At 50.4% G+C, this 26,461-nt stretch overlaps 1 protein-coding gene across 1 annotated transcript in view; it reads left to right on the plus strand.

Annotated features, from left to right (window-relative positions):
- The first annotated feature begins 511 nt into the window (after positions 1-511).
- MAP4 (microtubule associated protein 4) overlaps positions 512-26,461 on the plus strand; it is a 113,831-nt gene continuing 87,881 nt past the window's right edge. Inside the window, exons 1-2 of the mRNA XM_057367857.1 lie at positions 512-569; positions 18,429-18,687. Coding sequence (XP_057223840.1) covers positions 18,447-18,687 — 241 coding nt within the window. The 5' untranslated portion in view covers positions 512-569; positions 18,429-18,446. The remainder of the gene's footprint in view (positions 570-18,428; positions 18,688-26,461) is intronic.

Genomic DNA, 26,461 nt, shown 5'->3' on the forward strand with positions numbered 1-26,461 from the left:
GGTGTGCTTTGGTTTGTGGCCATTGCTCCTTGTCCTGTCACTGGCACCACTGAGCAGAGCCTGGCACCATCCCCTGGCACCCCTTGGAGAGATTTGTCRGGATTGATGGATTCCCYCGAGCCTTYCCTGYACCAGACKGACCAGGCCCAGCTCCTGCAGTCTCTGCTCATCAGAGATGCTCCAGAGCCCTGAACATCTCTGTGGCCTCTGCTGGACCCTCCCYAGTAGCTCCCYGTCCTTCTGGTACTGAGGAGCCCAGAACTGGACATGACATTCCAGCTGTGCCTGACCAGGGCTGAACAGAGGGGCAGGATCCCCTACCTCAATCCTGATCCCAGCAATAGTGAGATCATATTCCTGTTGAGGAGGAAATGCTGAGGAAAGCTGCCTGGATCGCTGGAGGGGAGTGCAGCAAAATCTCCCAAGTTTTGGTGAATTCTGAGTGTAACAGCATTCGTGTCGCTGCCATCCCAGGACTCTGTAATCACACTCTTCCCTCTGCTTTGTGTCTTGCAGATAAGCATTTCCTGAGGACTTAAGCACCTGCTCAGGGGACACCTGCTTGTGAGGTACGAACTGATTTTCTAATGACCCAACTCTAAATCTTTAAATCAGAAGCAGAAGTTGGGTGCAGCTGTGTGCACACCAGAACAGCTGTGCTGGGAATCGCAGCGACATCCAGAGATCTGGAATGAGAGCTCTGCCACGGGGAACCTCTGTGGAGCCAGCACGTCTGGAATKCACTCACCTTTCCATTCTGTTACGTGAAACCTTCTAATTGCTGCTCTTTTTACATCCTTCCAGCTAGAATCATAGAAAAGTTTGGGTTAGAAGGGACTTTAGGATCATCCAGTGCCACACCCTGCCATGGGCAGGGACACCTCCCACTGTCCCAGGGTGCTCCAAGCTCCAATGTCCAACCTGGCCCTGGACCTTCCAGGGATCTGGGGGCAGCCATAGCTTCTCTGAGCACCCTGTGCCAGGGCCTCCCCACCCTCCCAGGGAACAATTCCTTCCCAACATCACATCCATCCCTTCCCTGTGGCACTGGGAGGCCATTCCCTGTGTCCTGTCCCTCCATCCTTTGTCCCCAGTCCCTCTCCAGCTCTCCTGGAGCCCCTTTAGGCCCTGCAAGGGGCTCTGAGCYCTCCCTRGATCCTTCCCTTCTCCAGGTGAGCACCCYCAGCTCTCCCAGCCTGATTCTAGAGCAGAGGGGCTCCAAACTTTCAGGTATTTATTAGAATTTCAAATATTCCTGGGGATTTGTTTGGGATAACAGGGTTGGTGTGGCTTTCTGGCCACTTGGACCTTAATTCCTTGCCTTTTCAGCTGCAAAGGGCTCACATCTTGTTTAACTTGGTCATTCAAATCTTCTTTTTATCAGAGTAAGAAGACTACAAAAGATTAAAATGGTAAACTAGGCTAAGGAAAACAAGTCTGATTTGATTTGTTGGGAATTGAAAGCAGCAGATCATCCAAGTTTTTTATCCTAGCTGTCCTTTGGGAAGGYTGTAAAGTTCCAGCTCCACTGGAATCTGCCATCAGTTCTGCAGTTGGCATGTTCAAAGTGCAGGTGCTCACATAATGTGGTTTTGGGAAAGAATTGCAATTTATTCCTGATTTCTGTATGGACCGAGACTCAGGCAAGTTCTGCAGAGCAGTTTGGAATTGTTACAAATGCTGCTTATGTCTATGAGTCCTGAGAGGAATATCTGCTGTTTTCCTTGCTGTTTGATACTTCCATCTGCCTTTTCCTTAGAAAAGGGACTGAGCTGTTCCTGGCAGTGCTGGTACACGCAGTGACCCTTGACTGTGGGGAAGGCAGAGGAGTCACACGGACACCGCTCACAACACCTTGTTAAACATCGTCAGCTTTATCCACTGTGATCTGCTGGGACAGCCTGGAGGTGACAGGAGCCTCACATGTCTCCGAAAACTGAGTCAGGGAATAAAATTGGTCCTCAGGTGCATTTTTTCAGTGTCCTTAAATGTCAGATGCAGMGATAACATTGTAGGTACAGAGTCCTTTATTTTCGGTGGGGCTGATGCTCCTGTTCAGGGTGGGACTGGAAGAGGCTCCTGTGTCCCCATTCAGGGTGGTTCTGGAAGGGGCTCCTGTGTTCTCATTCAGGGTGGGACGGGAAGATTCTCCCAYTCCTGCAGTGGCTGGGCTTGGCTCCCTGAGCATTCCCAGCTCCTGCTGTCCGTCCCGGGGCTGTGGCCACCGGCCAGACCATCTTAAGTCATTGTCTCAAAGCCACTTGGACAGAAGCCAAGGAAGATGGCTTATCCCCCCTGGGTGGGATGGAAGGAGGGGCCGTCCCAGAGTGCCCCACGTGCTGGTCCCCGTGGCCTCAGTGGACCTGCAGAGGTCACGGGAGGTGGGTGTCACCTTCTCTGCAGGGAGAGGCCAGACAGGGACAGTGATGTAAGGATGGAAGAGCTCTGTGTTTTCCTTCTGGTGCCTGCCAGTCTTGAGTGGGTCTTAGTTTTTCTCTTTACTACCTGTCTTGGCTTTCAGCAGTGTGGTCTGAAGGTCTGCCAGGCTCCTGGGATGTCTGGACTGGATCTCAGACTTCATGGAATATCTCCAGCTGGAAGGGACTCTTAGGGATCATCAAGTCCAATTCCCTGCTCTTTGCAGGGACCTCCTAAAACAAAATCACACAACTGAGAGTTTTCCAGGCACCCTTGAACTCTGACAGGTTGTGTTGTACCTCCTTGCTTGTTCAAGGGGGTGACTTTGCTCTTAGGATTTTCCTCCTTCCTTTTCCCCATTGTGCAAAACTGGGAGATCCGGTGGAAGCTGCCTCCTGGAGTTCCAGGCATCCATGTACTTCTCCACATTTGTTGTTCATGGTTTCAGGACATAGAAACCAACCAGGTGTTTCCCACAGACTACATTGAGCCGTGCTTCCTGGAGTAATTTATCCGGGAATATTTAATCCACACTCATTGACTGYTTGGATGAATGCAGGCAGCTTCCTCCCCACCATCCTCAGCTGGGAGAGCTGGCAGGAAGGAGGAAATGCTGGTGGGACTGGGCACTGGCTGGCTCTGCTAGGATGAGCTGGTTGAGGAATATCTTGGGCTCCTCACAAACCATAAGCTGTTACCTTGGACTGTCCCTCAGAACAGCTGAGTTCTTCCTGCCTRTTCCATTATGAGCTCCTCCAGCCAAGTACAGGGCACGTTTGGTCATCCCTCTTAAAATGCAGGCACTGAGCATGACTGTGGCACCCAGATCTTCATTTGGTTCTTGTGTTGGTTCCACCTGTACAGGTGGGCAGAAAACACTTCTGAAAATGTTACCTGCTGGATAAATTTGTATTTTGTTGTGTGATGGCTTTAATTGGCAGGAAACACCCACAAACCCATGTCAGCAGRGGCAGTTTTATTGGGTGGGGAGGCCCTGGCATAGGGTGCCCAGAGAAGCTGTGGCTGCCTCTGGATCCCTGGAGGTGTCCGAGGCCAGGMTGGACAGGGCTTGGAGCATCCTGGGGTAGTGGAAGGTGTCCCTGCCGATGGCAGGGGTGGCACTGGATGGGATGAGATTTAAGATCCCTTCCAGCACAAACCATTGAGGGATTCAAAGATTCTGAGTCATTTTACCACTTACAGTTTTAATCTCTGAAAGTGATGTGGGAAGAACCCTTCATTAAAACCAAAACAGGGTGATTTTTTTTTTTTTCATTTTTACACTGAATATTTATTTCTTTGTTTAATCCCCTCTTTTTCCCTTTTTTGAAGGGAATTGCTGTGCCCAAGGGCACCACAGTGTGACCCTGGATGCTTGCAGCCGTATCTGCGATAAGAAAGTGAATCATTCTCTAAAGAAACCACCAGGCTGTGCCTGATAACACTGCAGGGACACCTGCAATGGTTTTTATTGCTCTTTTTTTTCATGAAATCTCAGTTTTTGTTTTCTAACCCAAGCCTGGTTCTCCAGGCACCCTTGAATGTGTTTGTTATCGAGAGTACGGAAATGTAAATACAATGGTGGTTGAGCTGCAGCCGCTCCTCCCTTCCTCCCCCTGCCTTCCTGCGTGCTCTTGGGAAGGGGGAAACCGTTCTTCTGCATTAATTCATTTCAGAAAGGACTGTTCTCCCCCTGCTGMCACCCCATCAGGTCTCAAAGAGAGCAAAGAGACACAATTCCCTCCTTGAGACCATGAATTAACGCAAGGCTTCGTGCTGTGGCTCCCCTTGGCATTTTCCCAAGCTCCTGCCTGACAGCACATCCCATTTTTGAGCCAGATAAGGCACACAGGCACCGTTCTACTTGAACTAAGACTGTGTTCTTCTGCTTGCAACATTTGAGTGCATTTCCTAGAAGAAAAACTAAAAGAATTGGAGCCTTGGGCRACTTGAGTCTCCCAGCCTTAAGTTTGCATCTATTTTTGAGAGTTGTTGCTCAAGTGTAGTTGGTCACTAGGAGCTAATGTTGGTTGATCTCTCAGTCAGCAGGAATTTTGTCATTAAAACCAGGTCAGGATAGCAGAAAGGCTCCAGTGGAAGATTTGTTCTTTTGCCTCGCTCAGGAGGAATTGGGCTCAGCTGTTGGCCGGGTGTGAGCAGTCCCTTGGCCTCACTCTGTGCCTGTCATCTGCTTTTTTTACAGGTTCTGTCATGAGCTTTGTATGGCAGGAACAACTTTCTGGGCAGAGTTATTTATTTATCATCTGTTACCCAGGTCTAACCTGCCACGGTATATGCTATTGATGTGTCTGATAACGCTAAGGCTGCTCCTTTGTCACTACTGAGGAGTTCAGTGCTGCTCTTCTGGCCCTGGGCCAGCTGTGGGGCTGAAGCAGCTAAAGAAAAATCCCCGGGATCCTCTCTAAGAATAAACATCATGTGAGAGCAGGAGTGTCCCCCTGCTTGGGGAGCATTAACGTGTCGTGCTGGGAAGGAATAACRGAGCAGCTTAAGGGCTGGGCTGGCATCCCTCTGACTAAAGGGATAAGCTGCAGGGCCACAGGAGCAGCTGGTGTGGACCTTTAGCTTTCCTTGCTGCTGAGCTTTCAGKGTGTGCAAATCAATCTGATCAATAACCTTGCTAGGGAGATGTGAGCACACATCTCACCTGCTGAACCTCTGGCCTGGCAGAGTTTCTCCAGATGAGATCCTGATGAATGGGCCATTGAACAGTTTTCTTTTAATTTCCCTGTGCTGGGTAGTGCAGGAGGTGCTGAGCTGTGTAGGAGTGTGATAGTGCTGCCTCGTGGCTGCTGCTCTGGCACTGGCACCCTCGGCTTCCCAGGAATTCCCTCACCAAGGGAGAAGGTCCCCTCTGCACTGACACCACTGCTGGAGCTGTGAATGGCCCTGTGGTCCCTCTGAACACCCAGAGTTCTGCCCTGGGGAGGTTTGGGGTGACTCACTGGGCCTATCCCTGCCTCACACCCTGTTTTGAAGCTCAGTTATCCTTATCCCTGGCCTTGGGAGCTGTTCTTTAYCACCAGGAATGCCTCTGTCCCTCCAATCGCAGGCAGGGAGTATTTATTTACCAGGCTTCCAGCACATCCTTTCCAGAGCTGTCACAGCCAAAGACTTCAGCTCTGCCTGCAGAGGGGCCCAAGTGTGCTCAGCACTTTGAAAGCTGAAGGTTTAAACTTTGTTTTAAAAGGTTTTTGGAGTTTTGTCTTTCTCGCTTTTGTGTAGGCACAAGTATCCCTACTTAGAAGTAATTCCTATTAAAATGAAATATATTTAGTTTCCATGATGTCTATTGTGAAATTGTCTCAAGATGAACAAAATCCACATCTTGAATTACCAAGGTGGTGCAAAAAGGCCCTCGCTAAGTGTGATCTAATGACACTCCAGTGTGTTAAGGCAGGTTGGGATATCCCAAAGCTGTCCTTAACAAGATAAGGAACAGGGATATCCCAGAGGTGTCCTTAACAGAATCAGGAACAGGCTCCACAGCTTGGAGACCTCCAGGCGTACCCTGCTTTTCCSCTAAATGTGCTTAGGAACTTGAATTCATCATTAATTTCTGAGCATCTGAGTGGCCTCCATGGAAATAGAGGGACTGAATTTTGTTCCTTGCCTGAAAATCTTGTGGAGCAGGCGGGGAGCTGCTCCTGTGTGGTACGTGGGCACATTGCCCYGGAGCAGTTCCCCAGCGTGTCCCAGAGTTTTGCTCCAGCAGAAGCCTTGCCTGGGCACCAGCAGAGTATTTGCTTTTCCTTGCTAAACATCTGCTTCCATAAGACTTCGTTGTGGTTTCCAAACAGCAGCCCCTGACCTCTGCACCAGCCCAACATGTCTGTTCCATTTCCAGGTTCCTTTGGGGCATTTCTGGGAGCTGGAAAAACCTTGATCCTCAGAGGAGCTGAGGAGTCCATCAAGTTCCTCACTTGCTGTAGCCAAGATCTTGCAGAATTTGCAAATAGCTAAAACTTCTTTCTTGGTATAGAAATGCTTTGATCYATTCTTCTAAAATTTTTTGACCTTCCAATAGTGTTTGAAAGATTTCAAGTATTGTTTTCTCTTAACAAATCCCCTTGAAAAAGCATTGCCAGGCTTGCTGTTCCACTCCTCTGGAACATCAAGCTGGTACTGAGTTGTCCTGGAGGAAAACAATTCTCCAGTTACCTTTCTCACATGGAAGCTTCCAGTCCTGTGTCCTGACGGGCAGGTTCTGGTGCTCTAATTATGCTGGCAAGAGAAAGGTTCATTTTAATGAAGAATGAAGTAGCTGCCCTCATACAGTCACTGCCACAACTGGAATTATTCCGTGCAGGAAAGGGAGTAGAGCCTGGATGGGAACCGAGCTGCTGGAGGCAGAGATGGTGAGTGCTGGCTGCCAAACGAGGGCCTTCTGTCTCTGTGGCTGTGTCTGCTGGAGCTGCTGCTCCCCATAACCTGCGGTGGCTCGTGCTCCTTGCCCAAATTTTATCTTGTTTTTCAGTAGCACTGGTGCAGGTGCTGGTTTGGGGCATGTGGARTCAGTTTGCTCGCAGCGGGTGGCATCCAGCCTGTCCTGTGGGCATCACAGTCACGGAATTGTCGAGGTGGGAAAAGACCTCCAAGACTGAGCTCAACCTGGTCCTGGTCCCCAGCTGAATTTCAGAATTCATCCTCTCAGGCCTTGCTTGCCCTCCTGCGCTCTCAGATGTGTATATACACATATTTATATATTATTATACACATTTGGCAAAACTTAAAATCGATGAAGCCACTGAYGGCCTGCGCAGTGGTACTAAAACTGTAATTAGACTGGACTAAACCTCTGAATTTTTTTCTTACAGCATGACTTGAACTCATTCTCATCTCTGGGTTCGTCATTCCAGTGTTTGTGCTGTACAGTTTTCATCCCATCTTGGAAATTAATGCCCAAACTCTCACATGAGAACAARATCCATTATTCTGGGAGCCACGTATATGAGACAGACATGGAATAGGATGGATTTAGAGGAGCTGGCATAAGGGTGGAGGTGAACTTTGGCAGTGAAACTTCTCCCTCTTCGTGCACTGAGCTCTGTCCAGGCTGTGGCAGTGAGATGATGTTGCAGAAAGAACGAGGAGGTTAAGATGAGAATTGCTGGGTGCTTCCYTGCTTTGCCATCCTTGCCTTGCCTCCAGGAGAGGGATCTCTCCAGGCAGACCAGGCAGCCCTTGCGCTGCGGGTTTGCTCTGGGGAGGAGGTGGGAGCCGGCTCCTCCCCGGGCCGGCTGCTATTAAAGGAAAGCAGCTGACGGGAGCAGCTGCTGGGGCTGGGGCTCAGCCCGGCATCCTCCGGAGAAAGTGCTTTGCAAACAGCCCTTCCTGCCCTGCCCCCACGGTCCTGCCCCGTGCCAGCAGCACAGAGGAGTCTCTTCCCCMTGATGGATGAAGCCATCCCATCCTTATTTGGTGCTGCTGGCCCGGGGAGCCGCACCAAACCCACTCTGCTGCTGGGGAGCTGCTTTTGTAAAGCTCCTAGAGAATAGGACGTTTCAGAGCTAAAACTTCCAGGTCTGGGCAGAAGGTGGGCAGGCTCTCCTTTTTCCTTGCGTAAATATTTATGGTTTTGGGAGTCCTTTTTAGGTCTCTTACTGCGGTGCTTGTAGGCCTGTGCAGAGCTCTACACTTGAAAGTCCCTCACAGTTATTATCTATGAACTCATCTTCCATGTGGCTGTTTTGAAGGCCAGCCAAGAGCATTAATCCCCACCTTCTAGAGTCCCTAATCCTTGCTGGGGCTTAGAGGAAAGTTATTCTTGTCGTCCCAGTGAAGCTGCTCTGGCAGAGCATCTCTCTCTGTAACTTAAGGCAAGTTTATTAATGTGACTTTTTATCAGCTTGGAAAGGGTCCAGCTCTGCATGGAGCAATCCAATTTGGACAGTCTTACCCCATCCTGCTGAGTGCTTCATGGCACTGCAATTGCCCAAAGGGAGGGAATCGTGCACGAGGTTGGTGTGCCCTTATCTCATCAGGCATAATTACCCATAGTAAAATACTTTACAGGCACGGTACATGCCACAAAGCTTTTTTGGGGATGGGTGCAGCTGAAGCTGAGTCAGGGCTGGAAGTGGGGCTGCTGGGATGATTCTTCGCCGTTGTATCACTCTTCCTCTCCCCAGCTTGACGTTCCTAAAGCCTCCCAGCTCTGGTTTTTGTCCACTTGTGGCTGTGCTGGCGTCTGGTCTCTCCCTACGTGATCCTCCCCCTTCCCACCATCCCTCCTTGCTCTGCTTTGGTTCCAGGAGTGCTCCTCCAAATGCTCTGGGCTGGTTCAGGTGCACTTCCTCCCTCCCATTTGTTGTCCTTGCAGGGGTTTGGACAGGAGGGAAGGCTGAACCATTTTGCCTTCAGTGTGGTGGCTTTGGGCAGCCCTGGTGATCGGTCTGGGCTCACATGAAGGTTTTGGGAGGTGGCTCAGGGCTGTCACAGGGAGCTGTGCTGCCTCGCTGGCACTGGCGCTGCTCTCCACAGGGAAATTGCAAAACAGCCCTCAGGCTTTTGGACAAGTGCAGAGCAATTGCAGCATGATTYCCAGGAATGCGGTAGCGTTTCTGTCTTGGCTGTGTGGAGGTTTCTGTCTCTGGGTTCTGTGGGCACAGCGTGGCTCTCCAGAGCCTGAGAGCAGCAGGAGCTGCTGTGGAGCGCCCTGATCAAACAGGCTCGTGCTTTGTGCCTGGAGTGCCCAAAGCTCCTTCTGGAGCCCGTACCTGGCATTTCCTCCCTCTGCTATCCCTCCTCCTGAACATAGGGGAGCCTGGAATGAGGCCAGAAGGGAGCTGGTGGAAACCCTGCAGGTGAGGTCTGCAATGAGAGTTTGCAGAGTGCTCAGTGCAGCTGGACACGGGGCTGAGCTGAGATCAAACGGGGATCTGTGCTGTGGGAATGCCRAGTTCCAGAGGCCTGGCTGGAAGCTGCTGGGWGGGTGGGGAGGCCCTGGCACAGGGTGCCCAGAGCAGCTGTTTCTGCCCCTGGGTCCCTGGCAGTGTCAGAGGCCAGGCTGGACACTGGGGCTTGGAACACACTGGGACAGTGGAAGGTGTCCCTKCCATGGGACAGGGATGGCACTGGATGATGTTTAAGATCCCTCCAAGCCAAATGATCCCGTGACACCATTCCACGGTGCCAGGCAGCTGCACATGTGTGTGTGTGTGTGTGTGTATGTGTGTGTGTGTGTTTAGGCACACTCAAACAGGAGCTCTCCCTGGTTCTCTTGCATTTGGATATTCCTTCTGCCTTGATCTTTGACAGAGATCTGGCTACAACTAATTATTTTCCTTTTGCATAAGTGCAGAATGCAGACTTTATTTTTAAACTGCTTATACTGAGTTGAAAATAATGTTAATAAGGGACATGTAATATTCATGTTACCCGCCGCTGGAATTCCTCGAAGTCCTGAAGTACCAGTATTTATTTCTCTGTTCCCTTTCCTCTGCTCAGAACAGCCCTGATCACAATGATCCATTTGTGCAGTGACCTGGAACCTTCCRTAACACCTGGGAATAATGGCATCAGTGCTCTCCAGACAGCTTTGCTGTGGGAGAGGGAAGTGGAATGGGATGGAATGTGCAGGAGAGTTCCTACAGGTGCAGGTGATTCCCTCCAGCTGTGAGAGGGCTGTGCTCCAGGTGTTGGAAGTGAATACTTTGTGGGGTGCATTAACACCGAGATGGACAGCAGCAAATGGCAGAGCCTTTGGCTGCTGGCAGGTTTTGGSTGGTGCCAGGGTCACCAGAGTCTCCGCGGTGTCACAGAATCTTTAAGGTTGAAAAAGACCCCTGAGATCACCAAGTCCAGCCTTTGACTGACCCCATATCAACTAAACCAGTTGAACTCAAGTAGCCTTTGAGTCACCATGGTTGGTGTTGCCTCACCTAGATGCCTGTCGTGGGTTTAACTGTGTAATTGGCCCAGGCCTGATGGTCAGCCTGTCCATCAACCTCAGAACCAATGATGGGTTGGCTCTGAAACACAGGAGGGGGGGGGGCAGAGCTCCATTTGGTGGAGAATGCGGGCAGAACATCAAAGAATGAGTGATTTTTAGATGGGAGTTAACAGGAAAGATTTATGGCTAATTGGGAGAAAGATATATCTAGTTGGTCAGACAAGTTTATGCTCCACTCTGTTGCTGTATTCTTTTAAGGTAGAATGATAAGTTGTAGGGGTGGATACCTCTTTCTTTAGTTGTATTTTTTTAGTTGGTGTTGGTATAATTTCTGTGTTAAGAGTAAGAATTAAAAGTAGATTTAAATTATTGGGGTTTTTTTAGAGAAATGTCATCACAGAGGTGTAGGGGTGRAATGTCATGGTTTTGCTTGGTCCAATTTTTGGTGGTGGGGGATGGGGAYCAAGAAACCACAAAGATGGCTGCTGTGAGAAGTCCTAGGAGTGTCTCCTTCTTCTTCTTCTCCAGCAAAGGGAGCTCTGCCCCTCCCCGCTCCTGTGTTTCAGAGCCAACCCATCATTGGTTCTGAGGTTGATGGACAGGCTGACCATCAGGCCTGGGCCAATTACACAGTTCAAACCACGACAATGCCTTTCTGGTCCTGCAGTTTCCTTTGAAGTCCCTTCATACTAAAAGAAAAATGTTCCTTTTTTTTTTTTGTTGACTCAAACACTGATAATTCTAATATTAGTGAATATCCACATGTAAAAAGAACAGGTGGGAACTGCTTTAGTAAAGCTGCAAAATGCTGGCCTTGCAGCCTTCAGGCCACCTTCAGCTATGGCTTTTGAGTTGACAGTGAGTAGGAACACGTGGAGAGAGGAGCTTGTTTTACAACTTGCCTTTGGCTGGTGGGGGATTTCTGCCTGGTTATCCTTGGAGACTTCATCATTCCATGAAGTGTGAGCTCTCCAAGCCACGAGTGGCTGCAAGGCAGGAAGAAAATAGAAGTTGCCTCAAATCTCCAGAAATGGAGAGAATCTTTTTAACATTCCCAAGGAGGCAGGAATGCTAGGAGAGCGTCTGCTGCCTGGCTCTGCTAATTCACATGGCACCTGAATAATTGATGRTGGGGAAGGGATGGCTCGCTGGCTTTATCAGTGCTTTCCTGAGGGAAGCACACTTGATGAAAATGTCTCTGCTTCTGGAGCAGAAATCATCATTAAGGACTCGGGTACAGCAAGTTGGGTTTATCTGCGGTGCCAATAACAGCAAAATTAATGCTTGAAACAGGAGAGAAATGGCTCATCCCCTAAGTAATGAAACCCTACAAATTCATGGAYGTCCTTGGAAGTCCTGAATAAACCCCTGAATTATGGAGGCTCTTACAAGACATCGTGAATTGAACAAACTGCCCTTTAAGCCATTGACTTTGAAACTGTAAAGTTGTAACTTGGGAAAGTTGAAGTATGGCCTGGGAAAAGAACTGGCCCAGCTCAGGCAGAGGTGAGTTGCAGTGACTTTCCTTGTCACATTTCCATGGCCTCGCTGTGGCCGTTCCAGTTGTGCTCCAGCAGTTGCTCTTGGTTTGTTGAAGGTCTGAGGAGCCTTGAGGGAGACAAGGTTTCTGCCYTGAGGAGTGGAAGGAGGGGAATACCAGTCATGGAAGGGGAAGTGACTGGAGCAGACAGGGTGAGGAGGAATCAATCGGGGCTGAAGTTCTGCCTCAGCTTTGGAATTGTGTTGAAACCTCATTAAACCCATCTGAAGTGAGACCTTAAAACTCCTGTTTATTATCTGGTGTGTGGCCATAATGGGATTGTGGGAGTGACAGAGATCTGGATGAAGCCTTCGGGGCTATGTCATGGTTGGAATACTGGARTCCCAGAATGGYTTGGGCTGGAGGGACCTTAAGGATCATCCAGTGCCACCTCTGCCATGGGCAGGGACACCTCCCACTGTCCCAGGCTGCTCCAAGTCCTAATGTCCAGCCTGGCCTTGGGCAYTGCCAGGGATCCAGGAGCAGCCACARCTTCTCTGGGCACCCTGTGTCAGGGCCTCCCCAYCCTCTCAGCCGGGAATTSCTTCCCAATATCCCATCCATCCCTGCCCTCTGGCAGTGGGAAGCCATTCTCTGTGTCCTGTCCCTCCATCCCTTGTCCCAAATCCCTCTCTTGCTCTCCTRTGGAGCMCCTTCAGGCACTGGAAAGGAGAAGCTAGGATTCCTGAGTGGAAATACCTGTGTCCTTGTGTTCCTCCGTGGAGGCAATAGCAGGATCTGTTTTCCCTTTACTGGTGCATTGCTGGCTTGTTTCCTGTAGCAGCTTGGAGCTTCTGGGGCTGACTGAATTTATTTGGAGTGCTTAAAGTGAGCCAGAAGGCTTGGGGAGTTTGTACTGAGAAAGGAAACAACTCTCTGAGTGCTTTGTCTGTTGTAGAAGTCCGGGCTTAAAATCATCAAATGCCCCAAATCTGCCCTTCTGCACCCAAACCTGCTCTTGTTGTCTCCAAATCTGCCTCCTCTGGTTCTGCCCTGTCTTTGTCACTCACACAGGAGGGCAGCAATCACTTAAGCTCTATAAATAATAGCTGGAAAATCTCTTGGTGTATTTATGGATTGTCTGAAAGAGAACATGGCTCTGTGACTCTGCCTGAAATCCTGGTTTGCTGGAAGTCCCAGCGTGCACTGGAAATGAGGAATATCTGATGTGCTGTCTCCCTGTCTGCTTACCCAGGTGCTCTGAGGAAGCTGCTGATTTACTCTGGTTTCCACAACACCTCCAAGTTGAAATTGGGTGTTCGATTTTTGCATTGGAAATATCTGGAATCTTCTAATTAATCCTGATGATGCCATCGGGTACTTGGGCTGGTCCAGCAGGGATGGAGCATCCCAAAGAACTGGAYACCTTCCCTCTGCAGGGGGTGGCACCTGCACATCAGGGGATCTTTGGGGAACTGATTCCTGAATATAATTCTGGAGTCCAGAACACCCATTCTGAGGCTGTTTTTTCCAGCAGTTGAGCTGAGCGTGGTTTTAAGTGTTGGAGAGATTTTATTACARGTCCCTCAACCTCCATCTCTTTACCTCTGAGAAGCTTCTGGTGATTTGTGGGATTTTCCTGTGAGTCCTGAAACAGCCACAMAGCAGAGCTCTTGCTGTTTTTAGTTTTAAAACAAGAAATAAATGAATCCTATTGGTTCAGACTGTGCCAAAGAAAACTGTAAAATATTCAGTTGGGTCATAGATTTTTGTGCCCAGCCATGGAATGTGAGGAACGTCGGCGACTCCATTGGTTGCTGTGTCCTCTCCTTTGGAAGGGTGGATGCAGAAATCCTTCCCATGGATTCCAGGACTCTGGGAAGGAGGATGACTTAGCAGATCTCTKCTCTCCTGTTTCCTCACGCCTCAGCAGCCATGGCTGTGCTCCCAACAGCCTCAGCTAAGAAAAGCAACCTGACTTACCCAGGAGAAATGGGAATCATGACCGAACTGTCCCTGTTTTTTCCAGCCAGGCATTTTGTTCTGCATGGAGTTAGGAGCTAATTTTAAAGGAGCAAGTGGCTCTGATGGAATAATGGACATGCTTCTCATAAATCTGGGCATCAGAGTCTCCTTTAGACCTGCAGAAGTGAGGAAGTGCTACTTCACTRTTGCTCCTGCATGGGAGCAGGTTCTGGTTCCCTCTCTGGCAGGAAGGGTGCTGGCCCAGGGGCAGAGTCCAGCCCGTTTGGAGCAGGCTGGAGCTGCCTGGCAGGGCTCTGGAGCAGACTACAGTGCTGTGTCACCATCACTGCAGGGCTGGGGCTGCTACCTGGGTGTGCTCCTCCGGGAAAAACCATCCTTCCCTCCACCAGAAATCCCAGTGAACTAAGGCAGTGTCTCACACCGAGCATGCTTCTGTTTAAACTGTTTACAGGCTTTCAGGTTTGGGTTTTTTTGGGCAGCATCTCCTGTCCTGGCTATGCCTGCTCTTCTCTTTCTCTGTCTTCAGAAAAGAAATGCAAAATCTGGGTCAGACTGATCATAACTTGAAATTCCAAGCCTGTACGTGCCAGGAGACAGGAGCACAACAGAGCAGTCAGAAAAGCTGTAAAATGGAAGCAGAAAGTTCAGGAATTAAATTCCACGCTTCCCTGGATGGGAGGCAGGAGGCTGTGGCTCCTGCAGGTGRTGTGTGATTCGCCTCTCTTCCCCAGAGGGTGGCTGAGGGGATGATGGCTCTGGGGAATAGTTCCAGTGGCCACGGAAAGCACAACCTGAGCAAGGAAGTTGCTGAAGAGTTCTTGACAGGCTGAAAAGTGTCCAAGGCTGGGTTGGACAGGCTTGGAGCACCCTGGGACAGTAGGAGGTGTCCCTGCCATGCAGGGGTGGCACTGGATGGGCTTTAAGGTCCTTTCCAGCCCAAACCACTCTGGGACCCTTCCAGGGATGGGGCAGCCACGACTAAAAACCAGTCAATAGTTGGAACTCTTTAAAACAAGACACCAGGGGGATTGGGGGCTGTGATGTGGGTGTGGGATTAGAATAACCCTGCTGGATCTTCCAGAGTAGCTGACAAGAGATGGGATTTATTTATCCCAACAAACAGGTTACTCACTGAGCACACAGAGAATTCTGAGCAGGGAGGAGAACAGATGGGGCAAACCCTGAGTGTAACASATCAGCTGCGCCTGGAACAGGGAGAGATCTAAACAATCCTCCTGTGTAAAAATAATGTGTGAATTAAAGGGACATAATTGATTTGCTCTGGGATAATTTGAAGATTTCCTAGAATGTGTAGCTACAGGAAAACCCTTTWCCTTGTCGGTAGCGCAGCTGTCCCTGTGGCGCTGGTAGGGCTGTTTGGTGCTCCTTCCACACCTTTCCTCGGAGCAAACTCCTCCCGTTGGTGCTGTCAGGGAGGGCTGGGCCGTTCCTGGAGGCTCCTCCCGGGATACAGAGCTGCAGTCAGGTTGGTGTTCACCCACTCCCTCTGCTGATGAACAGCCACCAGGACCTGGGCAGCTGTTCCACAGCTGAAGAACCGTTTAGAATCCCCGAATCCCTGAGGCTGGAAAAGCTCTCCCRGCCCATCGAGTCCAAGCTGTGCCTGATCTCGCTTGTCCCCAGCCCAGAGCTGGGAGTGCCATATTCCGGTGTTCCTTTGACACCTCCAGGGGTGGGCACTCCAAACCTCCTTGGGCAGTTCGAGTGCCTGACCACCCGTTCCAGGAAGGAATTTCAGTGCATTTTTAAACCTCTGCCTTTGGAAATCTCAGTCACTCCTCAGTTTTGTCCTTTCATGCTGAGGTTAATGTCAGAATTCATGTTCCCTGTGCTCTGGTAATGTCTGATTTCTAGAGCTGTGGTAACAGAGGATTAAGGTGCATCTCTCTGAGGATTCTTTAATGCTCCCRGCCAGCTCTGTTCCATCTGAATGGAAATGGGCTGGGAAGCATCTGTCTCTCTAAKCTGCTCAACACACGAATGTGCTCTGGGATTTGTTTCCTACCCTTGGGCACAATCCCGGCAATATCCTCCTTTTCCTTTTTCCTCTGATAGCTTGACAAGCCCTGGGAATGTGGGGATTGGTGTCGTTYGGCTGCTCTAACCCTGGAGATGAAAAGGAAGGAATTCCACAAGCTGTCCTTGAGCCCACCTGGGCTGTGGAGGGATCCCTGCAGCTTTGGGCAGAAGCAGTCTGTKCCAGGTGTTCCTGTGTGTCAGAGACACCAGAGCTGCCTTAGAAATGGTTTTTCTTAGTTACACTGGTTTATTTTTGTACATCGTTCCTACATTCCCTGTTTAGCTAAATATGGACAAGGAAATGTCCTGCTGATAAGGCTGTATAACCTCATTATTATTTTTCCCCAGAAAGTAGATCACTCCAGTGTCCTAGTTCCAATGTAGGCCTGAAATAGCAGCRCTGTCAGTGCCACAAAACCCCCTAAATACCATATATTTTATGGCAGCTATTYCATGGAGTGCAGCCGACTCTATGTCAGGTTCTGTTCCCAGGGAACAGGGACAGGAGAAGAGGAAACAGCTTCCAGCTGTGCCAGGGGAGGTTCAGGTTGGATATTGGGACTGTTCCTCCTGGAAAGGGCTGTCCAGCCCTGGCACAGCTGCCCCCAGGGCAGGGGTAGAGTGCCCATCCCTGGAGGGATGTAACAGCCCTGTGGATGTGGCACCTGGGGACATGGTCAGTGTTGGCCTGGGCAGTGCCGGGGGACAGTTGGGCTCCATGGACTCTGAGACCTTTTCCTCTCGGTCACTYTGTGCTCATGACGCAGCTCGTTGGGAAATGTGTTGTTTTTCTTTCTGATGCTAAATGACATTTTCAAAAGAAAATGATTAAATGTTCATCGCTCCACATTGAGGCTCACTGACCCAAAGCCATCAGTTCGCTTTTGAGTCGAAAGCAAAGGAGAATGTGGCTGAAAAATTGGTTCTTTCTGGGCCCCATTTGTTCCTTGAAGGAGACTGGTCAGAGCAGGGATAAAACTCCTGGGAGTGCCTTCCCTGGTGGGTGCTCCCTGCAGGTTAATGCAGCCAGTTGTGTGCACATCTGGGTGGTGGCTTGTCTTCAAAATAGTCAGGAACTCTGAAAGAAACCTTTTTGATAAGACTACAGAAGTGTTCTTTTTTACTAACCRTAATTCATTTCACTGTGACCCTGCACGGGGGGTGAAGAGCTCCAAACTTTTCACCTCTGGATTTGCAAGTGGTGATTCAGGGCCTTTATCTAAAGCAGCAAAAGCTGCAGTTGCTGGCTGAAGTGTGGTCTGCCCACAAGTCTGACCTTCTATTGTTCAAAGAATAAAAAAAGAAGAGCTTGCACTGAATTAGTTTCCATAATGCACTTGCCTGGAAGGACAGAAACCCCACTATCAGTGGGATACCATTGTTCATAAGGAATGTGAAGCATTGCCTTCCAGAGGCTGGGCCTGTAGGTATGTGCTGGCCCTGCAGTGCTGACACAGAATTTCCTGCACTCAGAGGAGTAGGAGCCTTTGTTTTTTGGGAACAAGAGGATCTGTGTTCTGCCACCCCATGGAAGGCAGTGASCCTGGGCTGCTGCTCAGTGGCCACTTGGGTCACCTCTCACTGCCCAGCTCACACAAGTGTCCCTTGTGTTCCTTGGGCTGTGGCAGCAGCTCCTGATTTTCCTAAGGAGATGCTAGAGCCAGGCTGGGAGAGCTGGGAATGTTCACCTGGAGGACTCTGCAGGAGAGCAGGAGAGGGACTGGGGGATARAGCCTTTCTGTACAGCAGTTCGTGTTGGCTCTTGTTCCCAAGAATAACTTCAAAAAGCTGAAACGTGAAAAATTCCAGAATAGGTGATGGGAGTGCRCTGTGCCAGCCTGAAGGTTCGAGATGAGTCAGTTCAGGTGCATTTTCATCTTGGTGCCAGGAGTTAAATTGAACACAGAGATGCAGATCAGGGACAGAAGGATAACTGGGGATTGCTTCTCCTCTGTTCCCAGTTCGTAGCTGTGGACATAATGCCTACGTGTGCACTTTGCTACATTTTTTCATGTAAACATTATTAAAACGTCACTTTCCCTCCMAAATCCCAGAGCTGGAGGGGGTTTGCTGGGATTAGCAAGGTTTGCTGAGGACATGAGCACGCTGCAGGACCCTCTGGGAGGGATCAGAGCAGTGCTGAAGTATACATCAGAGATTATGTAAAATCCTAATCTCCATAGGATAGGCTGGGTGGAGTCAAGCCCAGCACTAAATTCTCTTGCGTCATTTATCTTTGTGCTGCGGAGGGGTGTAATTAACTGCAGATCTGGGGCAGGGCAGGAGTCAATGTCACACCATRCTTACCYTGGCCAGGTCCTGGGAATTATTTCYTAGGTTTTATATTTCAGGTTCTGCTAAAGCATCCCATGAAATGCAACATCCACGAGCTAAACCTGCTTTAGATGATCCCGGTTTATTTCTGTTCTTGTGGTGGGGTTTAGAGACATCTGGGAATTATTGAGCGCTAACCAAAGGTTTCTCGTGGTGTGAAGGCCCAGGGGACACGCAGTGTTCAGCACYAAAGCGAGTGAAGCTCAGAGATGTCCCCTGAAATGTGTCTTTGTCTTCCTGCCCTCGTGGCTGCAGGTGCAGAGGCGCTCAGGCATGGCTGACCTGGAGCACAACCTCAGCCTGGCCGATGCTCTCACGGAGCCGCCCCACGACATCGAGGAGGAGGTGAAAAGGGACTTCATTGCCACGCTGGAGGCGGAGAAATTCGATGACGTGGTTGGAGAGACGGTAGACAAAACAGACTATGTGCCACTGCTGGATGACGAGGACGACGCCAAGCCCGGGAGCCAGGAGCCCAAAGGCAAAGGGCACACGGATGGGATTCCYGTGGAGCGTAAGTGTCCGAGCACTGGGCCAGGAACCGGCCCTGGACATCAGGGAGCACCTGTGCTCGATGGGGCTGCTGAGATRGGGCTTCCTCCTGCGCTGGCCTCACTCTGAACTGTTTGTTTCCAAAGCCAAGAGGGAGATCAAATGCTGTTTGTTGCTTTCTGCCCTTCAGTCCTTCGGCCTGTGAAATAACCAATCCTTGCGGGGCCACAGGAGAGGCTGGGCTTTACATTCATGTTTTGGGGTTGGGGGGTTTTGGGGCTCTCAAAGAAAGCACTGACCGAATTTTGTGGCCACCACACTCCACAAAGACAGTGTCACAGAATCTCAGAGCTGTGCAAGTTGCCACCACTCCAGGGGATGGAAAATCCAAGGAGTAAAGGTGGATTATGGGCTGTTGCTGGAGAGGCTGGCAGATGGCAATCTTCATCATCTGTTTGGAAGCTTCATTCCCAAATGTTTAACAGTTAAATCCCATCTCTCTGATCCAGGGCTTTATTTGCTTGGATTTCTTGCTGCATGTAAGTGCTGGTCATGTGCATGGATACAAAATGTGCCGCTGCCTCTGCTGGTTAGGAACACTTCCCAGCCCAGCTGATATTTAGAATAATGGAATCATTAAGGTTGGAAAAGATCTTTGGGATCATCAGGTCCAGCAGTTCCCCCAGCCACTGCCAAAGCCACCACTGAGCCATGTCCCCAAGTGCCACATCCACACAGCTTTTAAACCCCTCCAGGGATGGGGACTCCAGCACCTCCCTGGGCAGCTGTGCTGGGACTGGACAGCCCTTTCCATGAGTAGTATTCCCAGTATCCAACCTGAGCCTCTTCTGGCCCAGCCTGAGTCAGGGACAGCTTCTCCTCCTGTCCCTGTTCCCTGCGAGCAGAGCCCGACCCCCCCGGCTGCCCCCTCCTGTCAGGGAGTTGTGCAGAGCCACAAGGTCCCCCCGGAGCCTCCTTTTCTTCAGGCTGAGCCCCTTTCCCAGCTCCCTCAGCTGCTCCTGGTGCTCCAGACCCTTCCCCGGCTCCATTCTCTTCCCTGGACATGCTCCATCCCCTCCAGGTCTGTCCTGGACCTGGAGATTCCAGAGCTGCCYCAGGAATTTGAGGTGGAATCTCACCCATTTATTAGTGTTAAAAGCTTTATCAAAAAAATCCTTAGGAAAAGGTGAGTTTGAAGCAGATGCTTCCCTGTAGGAGTGAAAGGGAAAGGAGTAAGATTTGGGGGTCGTCCAATAGGTTTCTTTCCTGGTGAGCAACTTAAATTATTTTTCCCTTTGCCTGTGTGCTGTTCCCTCCCTGGCCCGGTGGAAATTGTCACCGGGGACCAGGAGGGCCTCCATGATTTTATTTTGTGGCCTTGATCTGTGCTGTGCAGAAGTGGAAAGTCTTTGGTAACCTGGTGACTCCTTAAAATGAAAGTTTTTTGKTTTTTTTTGCCTTAATCCTGCTGCTCATCAGCATTGGGGAAGGTGGGATGTGATTCCTCAGAATAAGTAGAACATCCAGGACCACAGAATGGGGAATTCTGATCTGTTTAAGGCATTCATTTGCTTTGTTTAGAAGTCCATCAGGTGCCTTTTAATACAGAAAATGTAAATTTGACTTTTCCATGCTGACACAATTAAATGAGTGAAATGATGGGAATGGACAAAGAGATTCTTAAAAAACATGGAATTTTGGTCAGTTCAAATGTGTATTATTTATTTTATTATAGGTGATTTCTATTTTAGCATTGCAGAAGTGGCTGAAACAGAGAAGCGTGAGGACTTGTTAACACCTTGTGGTTATGATTTGAAGATATTTTAAAGTTGATTTTGAGGATATTTCTGCTTCCTTCATTGCAGAAGCTGCAGATCCTAAACCATCTCAGCACCAGGATTTCTCAGAGCTAAAATGACACAATATTGGTTTAAAATACGAGTCCCTTAGTTGTGTCCTTCCTCYCAGCCACGTATCCTTGGACATTGCTATCCCAGTTCCTTATTTCACATACCCTGAGGATCTCGGAGTGGGGGTAACGAGGCCTTTTGGGTTTGCCCAGTCATTAAAACTCCCTGTGAGGGAACTGCTGGGTCCTGTGTGCAGACCTTGGGCAGAAATGTTGAGGGGGGGGAAGAAGTAGAATTTCAGGAGGAATTCCTTCCTGGGAAGGRTTGTGAAACACTGGCAGGGCCTGCTCAGGGAGTTTTGGAATGCTCATCCCTGGAGCGGTCCCAGGAAAGCCTGGATGTGGCACTCAGAGCTCTGGGCTGGGGACAGGGTGGGCWTCAGACTCAGCGGGCTGGGAGGGCTTTTCCAGCCTCAGTAGTTCAGGGGTTCTGGGATCTCTTGGCTTTTCAAGCCCCCTCCTCTCCCCTCTCTGCACACCCCATCACTGGGCTGCCTGAACAGAACTTGTTCCCTCCTACGTGGCAAGGGGGGATGCAGTTTCTTGTTCTTGCTTTGGGGATTGTTTTTTCCCTTTTTTGGGAGAGCTGGAGAGCAGTCAGGAGCATTATCTAAATCCTTGGCAAGCTGCAGGCGAGACCCTGTRTGAAGAAATGGAGAAGTGGCCCTGAATGGGGTTGTTGAGCTCTCCCACCTTGTACTGGGTCAGTTCACCACAGAACAGGCTTAGGATTTCATGCTGGAATATCTTCATTTCTCTTAGCTGTTTTTCCCTGAAGTGCTRAGCTGTTTCTTCCAGGAGATTTATTTATTGTTTTTAACTCTTAAAAAAGACAGTAAAGCTGAAYGTGCTGTGTTTATTGAGGCTCTAGAATAAATGAGCCCTGGGTAAGATGACAGGGTTCTAAGGGGGTCTTGATGTTGGAATTCCATTTTTGAGTGTAACACCAAGRTTTTGGGGAACAGCAGCAGGAGTTCCATGTTCCTGGCTCCAAACAGCTTGGTTTTCCTGAGGAAGAGGAGCAGCCTGCAGAGCTCAGGCTTTGCAGCCTCCACTTGTTCATTTATTTATGTTAAAAGGCACAAATGCATTCTGACATCACGGTCTGTGCTCCTGAGATTGCCTTTCCCCAGTCAGAAGAGGTTTAATCCTCCATCCTGTCAGGCTTTAGCTGGTCCAGCTCTGCTCCAGGGCTTTCTTTCACTTTTTTCCTAAACTCAGGAGCCAGATTAGGTGAGTCTAACGTTGTGCTGGGCCCCACCATGGAGCTGGGCGAGTACGGAGGGGCAGAGAAGAGGAGGGACATGTGATGAGCAGTCATTTGGTCACCTACAAATCTGTCCTAGAATAAAGCTTTAATAACAGCTAACTTAGAAAATACCAGGGAGAAAGGGGTTTACTCTTCCTCGCACCTGGCTGGACATCGCAATTTGGTAAATTCTGGGATAATCCTCTGGTGACCTTGTGGGCCTTACATAACACCCAGGGATCGCTTGGGGTGGGTGCTGCCTGCTTGCATCTGCCATTCCTCAGCAATTCCAAGGCTCTCAGGATACTCTGGAGCTTCCAGGGAAAGTCCTGAAGGCTGCAGCAGCGGTTTCATAAAGGTGCTCCTGTGATGGGCAGGGGTGGAGGGAAGGGATTTGGGCTGGGGAGCACATTCCAAGGGAAAGGAAACCACTGGGGTTTARTGGTTTGCAGCAGAGCTAGGGAATGTTTCAGGTGAAGTGAGGACCATCTCTGCCTCTGCAGCGATGGTTCTTGGGGAAGAATTGTGACCAAGAGCAAGTCTGTGCTGATGGGCGTGGCCTCGTGGTCAGTCCTGTGTTTTGCATTCTTGCCCCTGTTCACAGACTCCTGGATACAGTTTTTTTTTAGGGAATTGTCCTGAKATGGGGTGGGATAGAGTTAATTTTCATGCTCGTGGTTGGGACAGTGCYGTGTTTGGATTTCAGTGTGAGAATTCTGTTGGTTACACCGACGTGGTTGGGTTCTTCTAGGCCCTACCTGATCTGGATCAAGGACTCTGATTTCTGAGGCTCTGACAGGGAGCAGGTGTCAGGAAGGTGTAGGCATGGCCAGGAGAGCTGATCCCACCTGGCCASAGGGATATCCCGCAGCACAGAACGCCGTGCCCAATATAAACTGGGGGGAGTTGGCTGGGAGCTGCCAGTCACTGCTGGGAATGGGCTGGACATCGGTCAGGACCTGGTGACCCAGGGGGCTGGGCATCACTGGTGTCTCTTGGGTTTTATAAATGGAATCACAGAACTGTTGAAGTTGGAAAAGCCCTCAGAGTTCATTGAGTCCAACCATCCCCAGCAGTGCCAAGGCCAGCACTGCCCCATGTCCCCAAGTGTCACATGCACAGTTAAATCCCTTCCGGGGTGGGAAACCACCCCTACCCTGGGCAGCTGTGCCATGGCTGGACAGCCCTTTCTATGAAGGAACATTCCCAATATCCACCCTGCCCCTGCCCTGACACAACCTGAGGCCATTCCCTCTCCTGTCCCTGTTCCCTGGGAGCAGAGCTCAATCCCCCCGGCTGCCCCCTCCTGTCAGGGAGTTGTGCAGAGCCACAAGGTCCCCCCTGAGCCTCCTTTTCTCCAGGCAAACCAAATCCTCTCTCTTCTTTCCTTGTTATAATTCTGTTATTTTATTTTATTTTATTTTATTTTATTTCATTTATTAAGCAGTCCTTGAGCCATTGATGGGTTTTTCCCCACTCCCCATGGGGCCAGAGCAGCAGCGGGTGGCTCCGAGGTGCCTCATTCCTGCTGGGGTTAAACCCAGCAGGACTCAGAGCCTGCGGGGCCGGGAGGATGGGGTTGGTGTGATGGGATCAGTGATGGGGTCAGCGCCGGCTCGGGGACCGGAGGTGTCACCACGAGATGGCTCTGCCGGTGCTGCCGCCCGCCCTCCTTGCAGCTCYACAGCTCAAAGCCCTGGCCAAACCACGGTTCCTTTTAAACCACTGTTCCTTTTGCTTTTCCCTCCCTTTCCACATGAGCAGTAAGTGCCTGTTTGGAGCAGGATTTGCTTTAGTGAAAGGGAATTCAGACATTGTGTACACATGGAAGTGGAGATGGACAACGTTCCCCACGCCCCAGAGTTGCAGAGGGATCCAAGATAAATCAGCAGATGATGATATTTGCATTTTTGTCTCAGATGGTACATTAAACCTTTTCCCTCTCAAAGTCTGTCCAGTCCCATTCCTGCCCCACTCTTGTTACATCACAGAATCCCAGAATTGTTTGGGTGGGAAGGAACCTTAAATCCCATTGAGTGCCAYGCCTGCCAGGAGCAGGGACACCTCTCATTGTCCCAGGTGGCAGTGAGAGTCCCCAGCTGGTTTAGCCTCTGTCCCTCAGCGTTTTGTTCACRTTTTCCTCTGCAGTGTCAGTGTTTGACAGCGTGGGATGCTTGGTGTGGGACAGGTTGGTACCCCCTGCACCAGGACTTCTGTCCATCCCCACCTCAGCTGGGCTGCCCAGGCCCTTGCTGCCCTCAGGTGTGCCAGCCCCACTCTGGACTGGGCTGCAGGGGCTGTGCTGGGGCCGTGCTGGGGCTGTGCTGGTGTCCCTGTGCCCTGTCCCGCTCCCGCTCCCGCTGGGATTAGGGGTTATGTTGGCACTGCCCATTTGCTCCAGATTATCGGTTTAGCGAATGCTGCCTTAAATTTGTTTATATAAAAACAATCCTTTGATCCACGAGCCAGATGCAAATACTATCTTGTGATTCTGATGAGGATTAGGTAGTTACAACATCTTGACATGGTTTTGTGTTTATGCAATTTGGGATATGAGGGGAGGAGCCCTGGCCCTGTGCAGGTTGCTGGGGGCTCTCACACCGGGACTGCAGCAAACCAAACTCAGATTGATTTGTTACAAAGGCACTGACCTTCAGAGACTTAAAAATAACAGTCACTCGTGCTGACTGGAGTTGGTGTGATTTGACCTGATTTTTCTGGAAGCTTGTCTKCCCAAAARGCTAAAACTGTAAAGGGAGCCATTTTACCTGCTCTCTGTCCTTCCTAGGAAGGGTCTGAGGAGAGCCATGACATTTCTGATCCTTCTGCTCCTTTGGGAACCCACTGTGGAGGTGTTCAGCCACGCTRTGGTCATGTTGAGTCCTGGTTGAATCATCAGTGATGGTGGTGGCATCAGAGTCACTGAGGATGGAAAAGCCCTCCAGGAGCACCAAGTGCACCCTGAGCCCCATCCCACTGAGTGCCACGACCAGAAATTCCCTGGACACCTCCTCCAGGGATGGACACTCCAAACCTCCCTGGGTAACCCCTGCCAGTGCCTGACCACCCTTTCCATGGAGAAATTCCAGCTGATGTCCAGAACACCAGGGCCAGTCTAGGAAAGATCCCAGAAGCTCCACCACCTGTGCCAGATGTAAGGAGCAGCTTGGAAAGCAAGGAAAGCAGAATGTGATTGTGGAGGGAATSTGGGGCKGTCCTCTGCAGGGCCAGGAGCTGGACTTGGATGATCCTTGTGGGTTCMTTCCCACTCAGGAGATTCCATGATTCTGTAGGACTTAGGGAAATGGGCATCTGCTGGCCCTGGGCTGAGTTCCCTCAGTGTCACCTGTGCAGCTCCTCCAWGGAATTCTTCAGGGGTCCCATTGCAAGACCCTGGTATTCCTCATGTCCCTGTTGGYAGCTGTGACTCAGTGTTGTATAAACCCCCCTGTGATCCCGTTTTTCCTGTGCCTGACCTGCTCAGAAAGCCCAGGGACAGCCAGGGCCTCTCCCAGTTACTGCTTCAGACCRTTCTGCTGTTACAGCAGACAGCAGCCCTGTAAAGCCTGGCAGCAGGAGCTGGTGTGTGGAGCTTCTGAGGAACAGGTCCAGGCATCCCTGTAAGATTTCCAGCTCCTCCAGGAGGATGTAGGTGTGTGTTTTTCTATAAGCTGGCAAGTTCATGTGGAATTTTTGTCAAACACCAGCATGAGCCACTGATGTAGCTGGAAAGAGTTTTCCTTTTCCTTGACTGAGGGCTGGATTCAGCCCCGCAGCGCCGTGTCTGAGGGTCACTGGGAATGTTGCTCTGTTATAAAATGGCCTCAGGAAGGGACAGCAGTGGCTGCAGGTGACTGAGTGTGTGTCTCTTCGGGAGAGACTTTTATTATTTATAAAACGAGCATTTCCTTACCATCAGCAGAACTGAGGGCCCGGGAGGAGCTGCTCTCGGAGCTGGTGCTGCTCGTTCTGCTTCACTAAAACTGCTTGGGGTCATAAAGTCACAGAATATGAGGATGGTTAGGGCTGGAAGAACCTTAAAGGCCACCCACTGCCACCCTTTCCATGGCAGGGACACCTCCCACTATCCCAGGGTGCTCCAAGCCCCAGTGTCCAGCCTGGCCTTGGACACCTCCAGGGATCCAGGGGCAGCCACAGCTTCTCTGGGCACCCTGTGCCAGGGCCTGCCCACCCTCATTGTAAAAATCTTCTTCCGTTTATCTAATCTAAATGGACCCTCCTTCAGCTTCAAACTGTTCCCCTTGTCCACTGCTGCCAGGTTTTCCAAATTCAGTGTGTAATCGTGGTGCTGGCTAAAATTTTRTCTGACGATGCCAGAACAAGATGGACTAAACCTCTTTGTGGTAAGGATTTTCTGTGCTGTTTTTTGGAATTGGTGATCTTCTACCCTGACCTCCTCCTCTAAATCTCTCCTGGTCCCTTTTTTAGCAGTGGGTTGTGTTTCAGCAGGAATTTCCCCATGGAAAGGGTGATCAGGCCTTGGCAGGGGCTGCCCAGGGAGGTTTGGAGTGCCCATCCCTGGAGGTGTCCAAGGAAGGCCTGGATGTGGCACTCACAGCTCTTGGCTGGGGACAAGGTGGGGACTGGGCACAGCTGGAACTGGATGGACTGGGAGAG

This window comes from Malurus melanocephalus, unplaced genomic scaffold (genome assembly GCF_030028575.1).
Source record: "Malurus melanocephalus ecotype Western Australia unplaced genomic scaffold, MMel_1.1 scaffold_86, whole genome shotgun sequence".
NCBI classification, from domain to species: domain Eukaryota; kingdom Metazoa; phylum Chordata; class Aves; order Passeriformes; family Maluridae; genus Malurus; species Malurus melanocephalus.